At 37.0% G+C, this 16468-nt stretch overlaps 3 protein-coding genes across 7 annotated transcripts; 2 read left to right on the plus strand and 1 right to left on the minus strand.

Annotated features, from left to right (window-relative positions):
• Nucleotides 1-1067: 1067 nt before the first annotated feature.
• On the plus strand, nt 1068-4333 carry LOC103702488 (signal recognition particle 19 kDa protein). Of its 2 annotated transcripts, none has more exons than XM_089930855.1 (4): nt 1068-1373; nt 2052-2273; nt 2381-2480; nt 3585-3942. In XM_089930855.1, the coding sequence occupies exons 2-4, from the start codon at nt 2100-2102 to the stop codon at nt 3713-3715; spliced, it is 405 nt and encodes a 134-aa protein (XP_089786981.1). In that variant the 5' UTR covers nt 1068-1373; nt 2052-2099; the 3' UTR covers nt 3716-3942. The 2 variants fall into 2 exon arrangements, with proteins under 2 accessions (XP_089786981.1, XP_008783159.1); XM_008784937.6 differs by having other exon boundaries at nt 1111-1264; nt 3585-4333.
• Nucleotides 4334-6480: 2147 nt separating this feature from the next.
• Nucleotides 6481-10918, plus strand: LOC103702489 (uncharacterized). Its single transcript, XM_008784938.5, has 4 exons — nt 6481-6791; nt 6908-7014; nt 8939-8973; nt 10711-10918. The coding sequence occupies exons 1-4, from the start codon at nt 6789-6791 to the stop codon at nt 10776-10778; spliced, it is 213 nt and encodes a 70-aa protein (XP_008783160.1). The 5' UTR covers nt 6481-6788; the 3' UTR covers nt 10779-10918.
• A 1469-nt stretch (nt 10919-12387) lies between these two features.
• LOC103702490 (putative protein ABIL3) lies at nt 12388-16279 on the minus strand. Of its 4 annotated transcripts, none has more exons than XM_008784939.6 (10): nt 15888-16131; nt 15540-15694; nt 14287-14369; nt 14024-14174; nt 13840-13939; nt 13650-13739; nt 13512-13551; nt 13284-13408; nt 13086-13189; nt 12388-12772 (listed from the first exon to the last, which is right to left on the minus strand). In XM_008784939.6, exons 2-10 carry the CDS (start codon nt 15648-15650, stop codon nt 12602-12604), a joined length of 975 nt encoding a protein of 324 aa, XP_008783161.4. In that variant the 5' UTR covers nt 15651-15694; nt 15888-16131; the 3' UTR covers nt 12388-12601. The 4 variants fall into 4 exon arrangements, with proteins under 4 accessions (XP_008783161.4, XP_038984967.3, XP_038984966.3 ...); XM_039129039.3 differs by having other exon boundaries at nt 15926-16051; XM_039129038.3 differs by lacking the exon at nt 15888-16131 and adding an exon at nt 15780-15832.
• Nucleotides 16280-16468: the final 189 nt, after the last annotated feature.

Here is a 16468-nt window from a genome sequence, read left to right on the forward strand (position 1 = left end):
AAATTAGTTGGAGGTTAGGATGGGTCCCATGTCGCTAGCATATAACTTCCAATCTTAACCATCTCAACAGATCGATAACTCATTTTATGGATGTACATGATATTCTATAGAAACTATTCAATTTTACTAGGTGAAAAAAATAGGAGCTCCTAGTCTATTCCACCAAATAAATTCAAAACATTGTTTCTTAAAATTGGAGGGACTAAATTAGACTAAACCATGTAGCAAGCACTTCAAATAAATGCATTTTAGATTGTGACAAAGTCATATATATTGTGGGATGTTTTTATGTTATGTAATGAATTACAACATCCAAATAGTTGCAAATTGAAAATTGTCATACTGCTTTTCCTCAATATACAAGTTTTAAAATGGTGAACTAGTGTCTCTAAACATTTATTTTTCTTTACAAAAATACTGGGGGAGAGAATAGAAACAAGATACAACAAAAGAGAAAAGAGAACTTCATATATGAGAGAAAACTAGGAGTTTTCTGTTCTTTGAATCAATCATGTTTTCAAAAAGAAAGAGAGTTTGTATATTAGGAAAGAAACTTATTCTCTAGTATTTTTCTCTGCTATTAAAAATTTATTTAGGATTGTTTACCATGAGTTTTTGTCTCTCACCAAATCAATTAAAAGCAAATGGAGATTGGCACTTGGAGATAAAACATTTTCATAGAATTTCAATTCCTCCTTTTTATAATTTTTATTAAATCAATTAAATTTATTATTAAAAATTGAAAGATTTTATTAATAATTTTAAATTTTTTGTTCAAAGTGTTAGTTTAGTGGCCATACCCCTTCGCTAATCCTGAGTGATGTTGACCTTATGTTTCTTCTTACATTTTAAAAAAAAAAAATGTCATTGTAGAGCCGGCAAAACTAACTTGATTGAATCTTTTAAGGGTACATTTAGTTATAGTGAGTTGGGACGATGGTAGTCTTATTTTTATTAGAATTCTAATAGAAATAAAAATACCCTAATTCTCTGAAACTCAATCTATTTTGTTTACTATTTTAATTTTATTTATGATTTCAACCCCGAACCAAGTACACCTTAATTGAATTCAATGTAACCCACAACCACAACGAGAAACCAAGCTCGATTGCTCATATCACTCAACCAGCTCCACCTGCAATAGATTCGACGAATCACGCTCCAGGAGAAAGCAACTCGATTCCACTCTTCTCTCGCATACGACGGACATCGTCCGCCGCCTCCTCTTCCAGCACAAACTCCGACGGGCAGCGCCTTCGGACGCGTACGATCTCTCTATTCCTCCCTCCAAAGAAACCCTAATTCCTTTCTGCCATCTCTCGCTGTTTTCCTTCCTTGCCCGGGTCGCGTGGGATCAGGGAACCCAAATATCGGTGGATCTCTCTCTCTCCGATTCAATTGGGGCTGATCCAGTCTCAAGGAAGATTGCCTTTTATATTGTTATTATTGTTATGCTTAACTTTTGATGGAAATGCTAAAGGGGGAAGAGAGGGATGAATTTATGATGTAATCTAGTGGGAGATGCTTTTATTTCCGTCTTTTTCTAAAAAAGTTAAATTTATGAAATCTCAATATTTAATCAAAGAATGAACCAGGTGCTTGTTGAAATGTCTCAGAACAACGTGGTTTTTTTGTTTTACTTTATTTGTTTGTCTGATTTAATCCATTATTCAGGTTTGCCTGGAATAGAATGGGATGGAATACTATTATTTTTTTTTGAAGGGTAAGAATACTATGAAGATATTTTGTATGGGAAAAGGAGCTTCTTTTCTGTGTCAAAATTCATGCGTGTGTATTAAAGTGAACATTTCTTCTCGTTTTATTGGTCCTGGAACATTTTTGAGATTCAAATATAGAATTTTGAGTTTGATTCATTGCAAACGATTTCGCTAGTTTCAAAATTAGTTATCAAAATTTTTTGTTGGTCGACATCCCCCGGCCCCTGAGAGAAACCACAAAAAAAGAAAAAGAAGAAAAAGAAGATTGTGCTTATACTCGGCAAATCAAATGCATAAACATGTTGATTTCAGAGAGATACATTTATTTTTCAGATAATTTGTGGAAGGAGATTCAAGAAGCAAGGAAACTGCAGGCGAAGGATGGATGGAATGCCCAACATAAAGAAATGGATAATAGTCTATCCTGTCTATATAAACTCAAAAAAGACGATTGCCGAAGGCCGCCGTGTCAGTGCTGAAAAAGCATGCGAGAACCCCACCTGTATTGAGATCGGCGATTGTTGCAGCTATCTCAAGCTTCCCTTTGCCATTGAGGTCTCTCAGTCTCCCACCTCCTTTTGTATCCTTCTATCTCTAGTTATCTTGCATTTGAAAATCATTGTTAGTTTATTTATATCTAGTTATGTTAACAATGCTTGCAGTTGGATAAGGCATACCCCCGAGACTTCATGCAGAGAGGAAGGGTGAGGGTGCTGCTGAAAAGGGAGGATGGGTCCCTGTATAATCCTGCCATTGGCACCCGTAAGGATTTGAGAATCTTTGTTTCCTAACAATTATTCTTAAGAAGGATAATTTTATTTATTTTTAGTAAGACACAGGACCATATAGCTGTGGTTCTATTTCTTACCTAACTAATCCTATTTTGCGGTACTCAAGTTTATATTGTGCAATAATTCTTATGAAACTGACATCGAACTGGTTCTTATGTGGGCATCATGGAGGATCATAGTTCCATTTGAGTATTATTAAAGTTACAAGGAAAATGTAACTGCTTTAGAAGGTCTTTGGCAAGGCTTAAGGCATGAAAGTAATATCAACTTTGAAGACTCCTGTAAGCCATTTGTCATTGACATTGATTACCATAACCGATCGCTTGATGTTGGGAAACACATATTTACAGTCGATGTGCACATCAATGGATTGGGTATGGACGCTCCAAATATCAAATAACTTTTGGTACCAATGTCAGATTTCTCACTTAGGACCCTGGAGATGGGTGATCAACTATTTCTTTGTTAAAAAAAAAAAATCATGGGCTACATCGGTGATTTCTAACAAAATCAAAATAACTATGGACCTTGACTCTGTGTATATTCCTCAAGTCATTTGTTCCTTATTTGGCAGATAACAGAGTGCTAAAATTTCTCATGCCCTTATGTTATATAGATCGTAGAGGGCATCAGTCTGATCCCTTGAAGATAGTACATGCAATCACTTTGAAAATATATTATATTGCATCATTTTTGCTTGGGCTCAATCTTCTCTACTTGCAAAGTCTTTTTCCACCACTAGGGTTTGAATGCTGGAACCTCTCCCAGGTGGAGAGGGATGCTAACCAAGAGAAGGCTGGTTGGCTGCCCAATGGAAAGTCATGCATGCAAATTTTTCTGCAATTCTGGAACCACACTAATGCTGAAGTTACCACTGCATTCAAAAGGGTGGGACACTTTTTTCACCTGTTGTGCGTGTTATAGATAGGAAGCATAGGTTGGAAGATATTTTCTTCTTCAATCTTTGCCAACAAAATTGCCGCAGATGTAGAATTCTTAACAATTACTGAGGTGATGCATTTGATGGATGTTAAACACTTAGGATATCGACACTGATACTGTTGATGTTTCACAGGAAAGCAGCTGATGCTCCAAATTGCAGAGTTGGTTCCCAAACATCATGGTAGAACGAAGAAACAGGAGGCTACGAGTACATCAAATGCAGGGCCTTCAAAATCTGGAAAGGGTGGAAAGAAGAAAAAATGAAAATATACCAAGGCAATGTGCGAGAAATGCCTTTTACCAGATCACTTTTTTCAAAAGTCTTACATGCTAATGGTATTCTCTTTTGGGAAATGTCACAATACCCATCACAATCGGTTAGTGCAGTACTGTTTTCAACTTCAGAGTCTTCAATTTGGTTGCTCATCTTTCCAAGACTCCCAATTTTCTCGTTTCAAACTTGAAACCATAATTTGGCCTGGATCTTGATATATTCTGGTGGAACATGACTTAAGTGGCATCGAATGGAGCAGATGATGTAGCTTTTTATCATTCTCTATACTGTTAATGGGTATGGATTTGCGAATGGAATGGTTCTCTACCTGCAAACTAGCCTTCCATATTTCAAGTCTGGCCATGCACATTATGTAACGAGGTAATCCTACATCGAATATGTAACTTTGCTGGTTGGTACAATTGAATAGACCTCTGTGGAGCCTGAGTCTGTTCATTTAAGAATGTGTGCTGTGACCACAGAATATGGAAGGCTCTGTGGAGCTTGAGTCTGTTCATTTTAGTAGCTCTTTGGGGCTGTTTGGTTGCCTGTATTGGTTTGAACAGTAGCTCTTTGGGGCTGTTTGGTTGCCTGTATTGGTTTGAACAGTAGCTCTTAGGGGCTGTTTGGTTGCCTGTATTGGTTTGAACAGTAGCTCTTAGGGGCTGTTTGTTTGCCTGTATCTGAGCCTCAGATGCTGCATTCTAATTGCAGGCAGATGGATGCAGGTGCTTGCCTGCAGCTGGGCTAGATGTAGGCAACCCAGATGCATTCTAAGAACTGCTGCATCGAGCGATGCAGTCAAAAATGGGTGGCATCCCCGAATGTAGATTCTAGATGTAGCCAGAGGCTACGATCACCTACCATTTTCTCTAATAATCATAAAATATTAATATTACTATGATTATAATTGTAAAATGTTATCATAATATTAACATAATTCATACTATAATAGTTTCTTATTTGATAATAATAATTGGTGTCCATAATATCATATAGTAGTATATATTATATATAATTATAATATAATGATATAATGTCATTATAGCATGAAAATATGTAAATATAGTAATTATTACAATAACATAATAATAATTATTAAAGAAAGATAATAAGATAATTTTATGAGTTGCTATAATATTGTATTATAATATTCATTACATTATGTATTAGATAGTATGCTACATTATATTATTTTATATATATATATATATATAATCTTATACTACATTGAATATACTATATTGTATATGTTATATTATATATTATTTATAATATAAGAAAATATTGTACTATATGATATTATGTTGTATGATTGTTATATTATATTATATTACATTAAGTTATGCTACATTATTATTTTGTTATATTATTTAATTATAATATATTATATTATAGGATAAAAAATATTATTATTATGTTATGCTATATTATAGTATACTATTATGTCATATAAAATAATATACTAGATTGCGTTATATTATATTATATTTTATAATTATATATAATGTAATATTTTAATTATATTATATTATGATTATAATATACTATATAATATATTATGTTGTAATAAAAATATTGTAATGCATTATATAACGTGAGTGGATGTAACCTTACCATGTAATTGCAAGGTAATCATACCCTTTCTAGATTAAGCAACTAAACATAGCAATGGCAAATACAGTTTTCAAACGCAGTTAAGCCAAATAGATACTTGCAAATGTAAAATAACATTTCTAGCTGCAGCTGTACGTAGAACTTTACGAGATCATACAGCCCCTTGCTTTGTTTTGCCCTTTCATGCAGTAATATTTATTTGATTTGTTCTCTATTTCCTTGCATGCCTATATATGTTAGGAATGCTTTCTTTGGAACTATAAGCTGTAAGGACCACACTGCAAACAAGTTTGACATATCACTAGGCTCCGGCCAAAATATTAGAAGCTGCCGTGCTCTGGTCCTCATACTTTTGTGGTGGAGTTTTCTTGGAAATCTGTGTCCCCAACCATTATCACTGCCGTGCTCTAGTTGAACTAAAATGTAATCCACTCTGGGCATAGTACAATGGCAGTATTGGGTACTCGAAATTAGGTTTCTCGATGCTTAGTTAAGATAATGACTTTGCCATATGATCCAATCATCCAAGTCTATGCTAGGTTAAGCTGTCTAATGCTAGGTCCGGTAAATTAGCAACTTGTTCACGGGCTAGCTCAAGTTCAGCTTGCTCGGAAGATGATCCAATCTAGAGCTAGATTTAGCTTACTCGGGCTCAGCTTGACTTAGCTCGAAATATAAATCTAGAAATAAGCTATATATACTATATATCATTTTACCTATTATCATTTATATAAATAAATTTCTATAATTATTTATTATAAAATAATATAAGTTGGATAAATATATTTTTTAAAAAATATAGATATAATGTTAAACATTTACTAGATCTCTTAAACGAGCTTTTTGTGAGCAACTTGAACTTGGCTCAAGATCAAATAAGCTAGCTCAAGCCAAGCGTAGCTCGGCTGCTTACACCCCTATCTAAGACCCAAGCACCAATTGAATGTAAAAGAGGACATCAAGAATCAGCTGTCTGACGTTCAAGTCGAGGGATCCAGCCCAATCTCAACCCACTTGACCAAACCAGACCCCAGGCCTGATCTAGTTTCGGGCCGCGGCCTAGTGGGCTTAAAACAAATATTTTCTCGATATCTTTCACTATATACTATAGTAACTTTTTAATTTTTTCTTTTCCCCCAATTCGCTTCCGATCCCTTCCCAGACCCAATCAGACCGGCTACTCTTCTTTGTCGGCCACTCATCCGTTTCTCTCCCACAACCGCCGGGCCGCCGCTGCCGTGGCGGCAACCTTCGGACCCCTGCCGCTCGCCGGCGATACTGCTGGACCACCGGGCCTGGGGTGCGCCTCCACCTCCCCCTCTCGAAGAAGAAGAGAAAGAAACGCCGCTGTGAAACCCTAGATCTCAGAATTCTCCGCGTTTCGTCCTCGATCGTTGCCCGCAAAATCTCAGTTCTCTGATCCGATTCCAAACGCCGAATCTCGTCATGGTAATGCAAGAAGACAGTCGCGATTTCTTTTGTTATCTTTCTTTCTTTTCGATAGAGATACTTTTAACTCTTCAAATGAAGGAGTTTTATGCCCTTTTTTTGGGTGAATCTTTCAGTCGGCGCTGTTTAATTTCCATTCGTTCCTGACGGTGGTACTGTTTGTGATCTGCACCTGTACCTACATCAAGATGCAGTTCCCCACCATTCTTGAACAGAGGACCGGGTAATTTTGATATATTCTCTTATTTTAACGTCAGATTTAGTCCAAAATTGCAAGCCTTATGGTTCACCCTAAAATCGCAAGAAGATCGACCCGATACTTGTCAAAATCGGTTCAATTAGAAAGGTGTATGCTCGATTTTAATTATCTTGCTGCGTTTTTACATATTGTCAAAATTACTTTTCCGAATGTAAGGGATGATTCAAAAGTTTCCTTTTGGATTAATAGGACCGCTTCTTAAACAATGCAGAGTGAGACGATGAATCTAGCTAACATATAGCATGATTTCAATGTGCACAATCTATAGAGTAGTTATCAGGATGCCTTCTTGCCACAATCTATAGAGAATGTTTTGTTATCATAACTTTTTTGAGTCAAATTATGAGAGATTTTTTGCCTTTACGTGGCTTTCTATGGACCAGATTTTGAATCCCAACTCTTTACTGCTTTTTGTGATTGTCGTTCTTTACTGAAAGAGGCCTATCTTGCTCCCATTTCCATGGATCAGTCTCTTGAATGCCGTTGAGAATTCTGTTTTTGTGTTAAGTAATATCTGGGACACACACCCTACCATTCTTTTAAATTCTTCAGCTTGCTCGATCAATTGAAGAGAGGGGTTTGACCAGAAAATTGTTACCTGCCATTTCTTAGTAATACGACATGGCATGCATTCTGATTAACTGATACAACATTCTGATTAGATTATGTTTCTCTATGAAATTAATGTATTAGGCAGGCTTTTGCATGAAGGTCTCTGATTAGATTCTACATTTCAGGCTAAACATTTATTCTCATGCCAAAGTTTGAATATCTCTTTTGTTATTTGCTGAGTGCAGTTGAACTGCACCTGATCACATTTAATCATGCCCGGAAGAACTCTTGTGGGTTCTGTGTGTAGTGAACCTGGCATAGGAGCCTTGTGGGCTATTATATATTACTGGCCATCTATGTCTAAGCCTTTTCCGAAGTGCAATTAAACTGCACCAAGCACATTTAATTATGCCCCAAACCATGTTTGTGTTTTCGGATAATGGCTGAACCATGTTTATATTTCCTTCAATTTGTTTGGTTGATACTCAGAAGCCATGAAATCCTTTAGTCCCATTTACAAAAGAACAAAATACATTTACAAAGGAACCATGTTTACACTTCCCTTATTCATGGAAACAAGCTCTGGGATACTTCTGTTTAGGACTGCTGTTCTTGTGCACGCACTGCCTTATGTGTCATTAGGAAGGCGCATTGTGGAAAGTAAGATGTGGGCTCATGTGCACATTGTGGAAAGTAAGATGGGGGCTCATGTGCAAAATGTCTAGTACTTATTCTCATGGTGTGGTAATCGATGGTTGAGATCATTTAATCAACTAATCAGATGGTCTGGCTTTCCAATCAGGGCTCCATGCAGATACTGGAAGAGTCCGAAATTTGAACCAAGATATGTCCTCACAAAGGTCTTGGGGATCAAAAAGGGATAAGTTGTCCTTATAACTTAGAAATAAGTTGGTGTTGTAAAAGTTAGCCACCTAAGCACTCAAGTGGTTGCTTTGTGGGTTGATAGTGCCTAACCATTCAACCAGTAGGTAAATTGCTGCTTAAATGGCTAACCAGTGTGTAGACGTTTAACAGTACTTTTTTATATGTTTAGCAGTGGTTTATGCAGGCCTTTAGGTGCTTTTATCAGGTGGTCCTAGGGGGTACAGGAGGACCAGTTGCTCTTGTTTGTGGAAACATATTTCATGTTCTATGCCTTATTTAGTGGATCATTGGATGAAACAGGGAAATCAGATTCCATCTTTTCTTGATTTAGATTAAAATTCATTTTATCGTTCAAACAGTGCCATGACCATAATGCCTTATCCTGTCTATTATGGAAAATTTAAAATTCTTTTGTGAAGTTCAATTTCTTATTAACTTTTGCTTATGGCAGGTTTCGTGGCTTCTTCTGGAAGGCAGCTAGAATAGGTATGACTGGTTCCTAATATTTTAGAATTTTGTAATGGGTGAATCTTTCTTTCTTGCTATTTTTATATATTGCAACCTGATATGTATATAAATATGCATATCACAGACATATATTTTTCACCAAACATTAATATTTTGAACTCTGCTAAAAAATGAATTTTTGGACTGAAAGCAATTCTTGCATAGTTGGGCTTTGTGGCTGTCCCCATTTTGGGAAGACTAGACTTAAATGGTGTTGTTTATACTAAACACAATGACTGTAGAAAGTGTTTCAGAAGCTCCTTTTGAATGATGACGAAAGCATGTAGACATGATAGAGATACCTTCTACATGATGGATGGAAGTTGTTACTTTTTAGAAATGATCTGGGGAAGTCCGAAGTGACCCATATACATTTATATGTATCCCCTATTTTGATGTAGTTCAGGTAATGTTTTTCTAAATATGGTTGAATAATGTTTTTACAAAATAAAGGAAAGCATCATCAATTTTCGGATCTAACAAGATTGCCTTAGGAACAGTATTATCAAACAATATTGTGCCAACATGCATGCTGGATTGGTATGAGGGATTTTCACGATACCAACACATGCTGGATCATTCGAAGTATACATGACTAATATCTTTGAAAAGAAATGGTGAGAAATGGCACTCAATAGAAAAAAGACAGGTGGCCCACCACAAATTGCCATAGGTAATGCACTGTGTGTAACTTACTGAGGGAGAATCTGCTTCACCAAAGTGAAACCCATATAAGACTAAGATATCTGAAAAAATGTGTTGGAAGTCATTTTTTTAAAAAAAATTGTGATTGTTTGATTTGCCAATAGCATTGAAGTGGAGTATATATGCGTCCTTGCAGTGGTGGGGGACAGCATTTCAAAAGGAAAGAACAATTATAAGCAGAGATGGATAAACATCCACTCTCTCTCTCTCTCTCTCTCTGTGTTCAAAGAATGTACAGAATTCAACAATTCTACAGGGTTGTTAGGATGCCCAGCTATCCTATCCCTCTGGATCAGCTAGAAAAGAATAGTTTTAAAGGAAATTGGTTGCATTATAGAGGCAACTGATCCAACAATCTTGCCAGCTTGCGATACTAAAGAATACATCCTAATTTGAACTGTGTATCCCTATTATGGGTGTGTTAGATCAGGAAAAGGAGTGGAAGATCCTTAAAATGCTTAAATTTGGGAAGGGAGTACAAATATGCACCCTTGATGCTAGTGATCGGTTCTCATCCTTCGGTTCTCATCCTTCTGCCAAGTTAATGATTAATTGTTCTGATACCTCTTATTTTTTTTCTTGGTTAAGTGCTAAGTGGTTGTGGGATTTTCTCATTGACTGGAAAATCCATGTCGTTACCAATTTTTAATGTCAACATCAATATGATGTAGTTATTTAAGAAAGATAGGTTGATTTGAATATGAGAACTAATATTTGTCAGTTTCAGTTTAGGATGTTGCCCACAAATGCATTGTCAAATTCTTAGTCACAGATCAATACCAACACTAACAATATTTTAGATGCCTTTTCGGAACTGCATGAAAATTTACCATTACATTAACAATTAATTTATTCCAACCCCAAGTTAATTTATAGGCCTCTTTGCACAATGCTTTCCACTGGGAACTGTTGTCTGAGTCATGTATTTTCCTTATTTACACCATCATCTCTACACTTTGTTGAAAATTTATTTGCATACATAACATGAAAATCTCCCCTTTTCTAATCCAGGTGAACGCTTAAGCCCATGGGTGGCCTTGGGGTGCTTTGCGATGGGCATATCCATAATTATTTTCTGAGAGTTGGAGAAGGGTTTTTTTTAGCTGACTTTATATTCCGGAGTTGACAGCCAGTTTCTTTTACGCACTGAACATTGTATTACTCCAGGTTTACACAAACCTGGGTCAAAGATGAACATAGTGGTGGTCTTTCATTTATTTATCATTGGGTTTGCAATGGTGGATCTGTCGATATCTGTTTTATGCTTCCTCTGGTTAATGCAAACCTTTTTGTTGGGTCGATCTTGGTGAAGAAAGCTTGCATCATCTCCATCCAAAGATTTCAAAGCTACCATCTACACTAGTGTGAAGAGACTACTCTTCCTTCAGTCCAAGCCTTGCAGCATGAATTAGTCTGCCTGCAGAATCTTGTGCCACGTCTCTTTTGTATCATCAAGCTATTTTGAAACTTAGCATAAAATTTCTTGAGTTGCTCTGAGTTATAGAGTACTGGACAGTAGGTCTTAAACTAACAGGAGCCTTCGTTAGCCAAGGCAAAATACCATTTCGTTGCAGTTTCTTCTAAATTCAAGTGCTCGATACTCTTTTTTTTTTGTTATGATTAATTTAAACGGGCCAATGTAGGCAGCCTTCCCATATATTGCGTGGGTAGGTAGGCAAAATAACTCGTATTCCATTGCATGAGGTTAAATACAAAGAGTGCTTGCGTCGGAAAAAGAAAAAAAAAAAAAGAGGGCCCTTTTGCGTCCGACTTTGGGGACAAGTTTATCAAGTTGAAAAACCGTACTCTGGTCCTCTTAAGAGTTTTGTTGAGCATGTGTATTAGCTTTGATGGTCCTTACAACTCATCAACTTGCAAGATTGGGGGGAGGCTGAAGACTTCAATCATCAGATTTCCATACGATCCGGTGCTTGTATTGGATAGAAATGAAACGATGCTTTTGTTGGTGTCGGCTCAAGTTGCTTTTGTTTGGTTGGCTAAAGTTTGTTGTTTTCCACGCATCCAAAATCTAATCTGATCCCCCGGCCGGCTACGTCATTATTGATGGCCCCAGCCTCCCCTGCGTAGACCCCTTGTCTTAAGATGGTCCCTCTTTCACATAAATTAAAGCATGAAAAACGTACCAAGTACAAGAACTAGAACTGTTCCTAATTCAGAGGTCTGTTCCTCCACAAGCTCTTTCTTCTGCACTGGAATGAATTTCAGACGGCGTTTCGGAGATTATGGTTTATAATTTGTGGCCAGTCAAATTTTCTGATAAAATTTATTCATATTTATATTCATTTTTATTTTACAAATATAACTATAAATACAGATATTAATTAGATACAAAAATTTATACTCACATTTGTTTTAAATGGATACAAACATAAATTAGATATTGAAAGTGTGTAATTAAAGTATGCACATACATATGGATGTAGTTAGCAAAATTGCAGGTATCCCACAAGCCTCCATTTCCCTTGCCGCTTATTCTTTATTTTTCTCTTGGAAATCAGTTTTTTGTGTTCATTTCTATATAATTCTTGAGCAGGGGAAAAAAAGAATTAAGGAAAGAAAAATATAGAGAGATTTTAGGGGAGAAGATTAAAAAGAACATCTACAGCTGGATGCTCCGTTGTGTTTCATGTAAATACTAGTTAGGCAATAAATGTGAATTCAACTGGGAAAAAAAAAACAAAACTATTTGGTGCACAATTTATTGCTATTTGAAAACTGTTCTTCACAAATAACATCTTCTCTTGTCCAACGAAAACAAACATACAACAAGATTATAAATAAACATAGCAATTAAAAAGAGAAAAACTAAAAAGACCAAAAGCATAGGAAAGGATCTTGATAATTTGTTTGCCTTCCTTGCTTCCCTTTCAGTTCAGCATTCTTAATATTCATTCAAGTAAGCATACAATGACTCATCATTCCTTGATCTGCGCCTAGTGAGCAAGGCCTTGAGGAGGCCTCTACTCTTCTTTGAATTTTGATCGGTCTCTTTATGACCGTTTGTTTCAGCATGCAAGTGCATTGGTGATGATTTCCGAGTTTCCGAAGGATACTGCACATAAAAGAATTTCGATATGTCATAATTCTACCAAATTCCATAATTATTACTGAAGTCTCTAGCAGGAACTTTTGATGACATAGGTGAAGCAGTATCATGACTCAAATCTTCTATTTTCAATTTACCGAGCTATGGATTCCATCAATGACTTAATGTACACATGAACTCGGTGTCTGTCCATTGGTTACAACTCCTATTTTTTTCCATATAAACATATTTACTTTTCCAATCTAGACAAACAGCTTTAAACCTTTCTACTCAATTCTATTGGAAACATAACAAAACTCTAAATAAATTTATGACATACCCAATGCCCAATATTTGATGAGTTAGCAGCATTTGATCTACTCGAGAGTGATTTTGTACGTGCAGATGGATTTGAATTTGAAGGTGGCGAGACTGCTCTTTTCTCTGCATGCAAAGAACAGGAAAATTGATAGATTTAAAATAAAAAATCCAGCTGATTATAGAAAAGAATTAATACAAAATCTTCCTAAATCAGTACCTTTAAAGGAGAATTTCCCAATCTCTAGGGAAGGTGATGGCGGACGTGCTTTTTGAAAAGGTGATAAGGAGCGTGCTCGTTGGAAAGGGGAAGAGGAAGCAGAAGGCGAAGGGGAACGCAGTCTCCTGCATAATAAATACATCCAGTAAACTAGGCTTTCCCATTTGCGAACAGATCATTGACCAAATCAGACACACATCAGACAATTGCCTGAAAGATACTGTTTACCTGAACGAGGGTTTTCTTCCCCTAATTGTTGATTGAACCACTGGAAGAGATAACAATATGGGATGAATATTGTTTCTAAATATGTTACAGTATTTCCTCAACTGCATGCATGATATCAAGTCATAAAGGTGGCGTTACCAGTCTGAAACTGCTGTGATTCCTTCGGTGGGTCTAATTCTTGGTACTTCGGTATAGCATGTCTTCCAGATTCAAGAATAGTTTCACCTACTGAAAAGAGAATGCAAGAGATTTCAGCAATGATTACTTGGGAGGCATTGGATAGTTGTGTAAGGAGATGGTAAAGACATCACTAGGTTCGGCAACTTGCCTGGTAAAATGTAATGTTTGTGATACTTTGGAGCTTGGATCACAAGAGACTGTTGAGACCGGCCTTCTTGATCGATGTACTCTTGACAAGTTCGAAGTCTCTGAAATTGGCACAGAGAGAGTTTGCAGTCTGTAAGTATCCATGAGCGCTGCTATCTCGCTCAAAATGACGATTCGAGTAATACCTGTTCGATGCAAGAAACCCGAAACTCTGTTCCAGAAACCTCACCAACTTTTTCATTGAGAAGATCATTAACCTTGTACGAGACAGAGCCCAAATGATCCACTGTATTAACGAGGGCCTCAAGGGCATAATCTTTCAAGGTGTTCATAGCTCTGCATTAGACCGACCATGAGAATTTCAGATCAAGACAGAAAACAAAGCGTGCTGGTATCATCCAGCTAGATGAAATTGAAGGAGAGGAGGCAGATCTAAGATAAAACATACGTCCGTTTCTGGTCATCATTGCTGCAAGATAACTCAAAATATTCTGCTGCTGAGTACAATTGCGATCGCAGATTCTTCAGGTCCTGAAAACCAAGAGATTGTTGCATTGCAATTACCATTTTATGTGAATTCAAGTCATTTAGAGCAGTGTAGGGAATGTCATCAAGTCTTCGCGACATCTGTAACCTTAACTAACAAGCCTTTTCTATATGAGGTTGTTGGCAATGCAGGTCAAGGTATGAACCATTGAAGTCGAAGAACATTCCCTATGAAGGTCTCAACCTGACATCAACCTTTTGAGTCTTGCTGAATCAATAACAAAGGAAGACTTTGCAAAAGAAGAGCCTATCAATACACATCAAGGACTATGGAGCCTATACCAAACCTGCCTTACTGTTTTTGCAAGATAAGGTCGAGCAATTAGGGCATATTCCTGATACTTGGATAGAACATAGGCAAGGAGGGAAAAGGCAGGACTTCTTTAATCTCTAGGGCACAGTTCAGAAGCCACAGAACCAAATGGCAAGGCAATCCACCGATCTACTCGAAATGCTAAGGATATTCCGAAAACAATGCAAATTTCTCAAAGTTGGGTATGGACTAGTTATCATAATGAATTAATAAGATTATACATATCATATGGCACATAAAGAGGCTATAAATTGGTGAATTAATCAGATGTACCCCACTTCATAATTTTTTTTTCTTTTGGTGAGGATATATAAGGTTTTCCCCCCCTTTTGGAGTAATGAACATGTATGAAAATTTGATATAAAACTACAGAGAAAGTGCAGGCAATGATTGAAAAAGCTCAAAAGGTACAGACAATTTGATCCTGAAGGAGAAAAATTGTGTATGTGTGTGCGTGTGTGGGAGAGAGAGAGAGAGAGAGGAACATTGTGAAAACATTTCCTAGCTCTCTGAAATTAAGAATATAGACTTCTTCAATGAACTAGAAATGAACTTGGAAGAGAAAAAAAACTACAGTGTCTGTATCAGCAAATAGTTAGGAATCCTGACCATAGATGATACAGAAAAATATATGATAATGCGCTACTTTATTTTTATTTTATTATTTCAAAATTCAATATCTCAAGAATAACACCTGATTGATTACCAGTGGAGAATTAGAATTTTCCCAGCAGTTGTAAGAACAGAGGAAAGAACTCTACTCCTAAGTAATAAAAAGAACAAGCGAGTATAAGAGGAGACATTATCGGAAGTGAAGAAGAAGCAAGTGTGGGTATTCATACCTTGAGGCTGTGGGAGAAGAGCAGGCTCTGTTTCATGGAGATCTCATCATATGCCGGTGCTTCCTCCTGATGGGCAGAGAAGGAAGAAGGAGATGGAGATATGGTCTCCATGGACGGAAAGAAGAAGGACTAAAGGCCTTCAGTATGCACTCTTCCTGCAGCCACAACCACAACCAACCCACTTCGCAGTCCTTAAACCATCTTAAATGCAGTGAGAAGCAGGTAACATCAAAGACTAACCAATCTATCCCGTTATGATCCTCAGGAAAAACCAATCTATCCTACTATTCTTTTTAGAACATAATTGCCATTTGGAGCAACCCAAGAAAGAATAATGGGGACACAGACCTTGTCATGGCCTTGTTATGATGTCTCAAAACCAATACCTGAAGTCCAGGTTCTATTCACAAGTGATAGAAATAAGTAGCCAATAAGGTGGTGGGGAGAAGCTCAGAAGCTTGATACCTTTTACAGCTGCCCTAGAAATACTTTTCAGGAAAGATGAAGAGCTGATTTTGTGGTCATCACAGTGCTGCCTTTTGGGCAGTCCACAGAAAGGCTAATGAGGAAGACAGAACAAGGGGAAAGAGACAAGGTGGGGAGAGGCCCTTTGTCTCCTATTTATGGGGCTCCCCCACCCCAAAAACCCGCCCAAGTTTCAAGAGCAGCGACCACACTGCTCCTGTACTAGCTGATAATTTTATTTTTTGGCCGTAACGAAGCATGGCAAGTAGGATGCCACTTCGCTGTTAGAGTAGTAGCAACAAGAGAAGTTGTTTGCTGGCTTTGGTATTTTTTTAATCAATTTAAGTTTTACTCAGAAAAGCAGGATTAATTTTATCCTCACTCCCTTGTCCTTCGTTCCACAATCCATTCTTCTGTTCCGTGTTCATGTTTCTATGCGTTGATGGAAATGTTTTGGTTTATTG

This window comes from Phoenix dactylifera, chromosome 5, assembly GCF_051530095.1.
Source record: "Phoenix dactylifera cultivar Ajwa chromosome 5, Ajwa_hap1_PhDact_Kaust_v1.1, whole genome shotgun sequence".
Taxonomy (NCBI): Eukaryota; Viridiplantae; Streptophyta; class Magnoliopsida; order Arecales; family Arecaceae; genus Phoenix; species Phoenix dactylifera.

What these genes read in the sequence shown, in the direction of transcription:
- LOC103702488 (XM_089930855.1), top strand. Translation starts at nt 2,100, where the DNA reads ATGGATGGAATGCCCAACATAAAGAAATGGATAATAGTCTATCCTGTC. An exon ending in AGCTTCCCTTTGCCATTGAG is followed by an intron (nt 2,274 to 2,380) that starts GTCTCTCAGTCT and finishes CAATGCTTGCAG; the next exon opens with TTGGATAAGGCATACCCCCG. An exon ending in TAATCCTGCCATTGGCACCC is followed by an intron (nt 2,481 to 3,584) that starts GTAAGGATTTGA and finishes GATGTTTCACAG; the next exon opens with GAAAGCAGCTGATGCTCCAA.
- LOC103702489 (XM_008784938.5), top strand. An exon ending in ATTCTTGAACAGAGGACCGG is followed by an intron (nt 7,015 to 8,938) that starts GTAATTTTGATA and finishes TGCTTATGGCAG; the next exon opens with GTTTCGTGGCTTCTTCTGGA. An exon ending in CTGGAAGGCAGCTAGAATAG is followed by an intron (nt 8,974 to 10,710) that starts GTATGACTGGTT and finishes TTTCTAATCCAG; the next exon opens with GTGAACGCTTAAGCCCATGG.
- LOC103702490 (XM_088722233.2), bottom strand. Translation starts at nt 15,650, where the DNA reads ATGGAGACCATATCTCCATCTCCTTCTTCCTTCTCTGCCCATCAGGAG. An exon ending in GGGTTTCTTGCATCGAACAG is followed by an intron (nt 13,940 to 14,023) that starts GTATTACTCGAA and finishes TGCCAATTTCAG; the next exon opens with AGACTTCGAACTTGTCAAGA. An exon ending in CAAACATTACATTTTACCAG is followed by an intron (nt 13,740 to 13,839) that starts GCAAGTTGCCGA and finishes TTCTCTTTTCAG; the next exon opens with TAGGTGAAACTATTCTTGAA.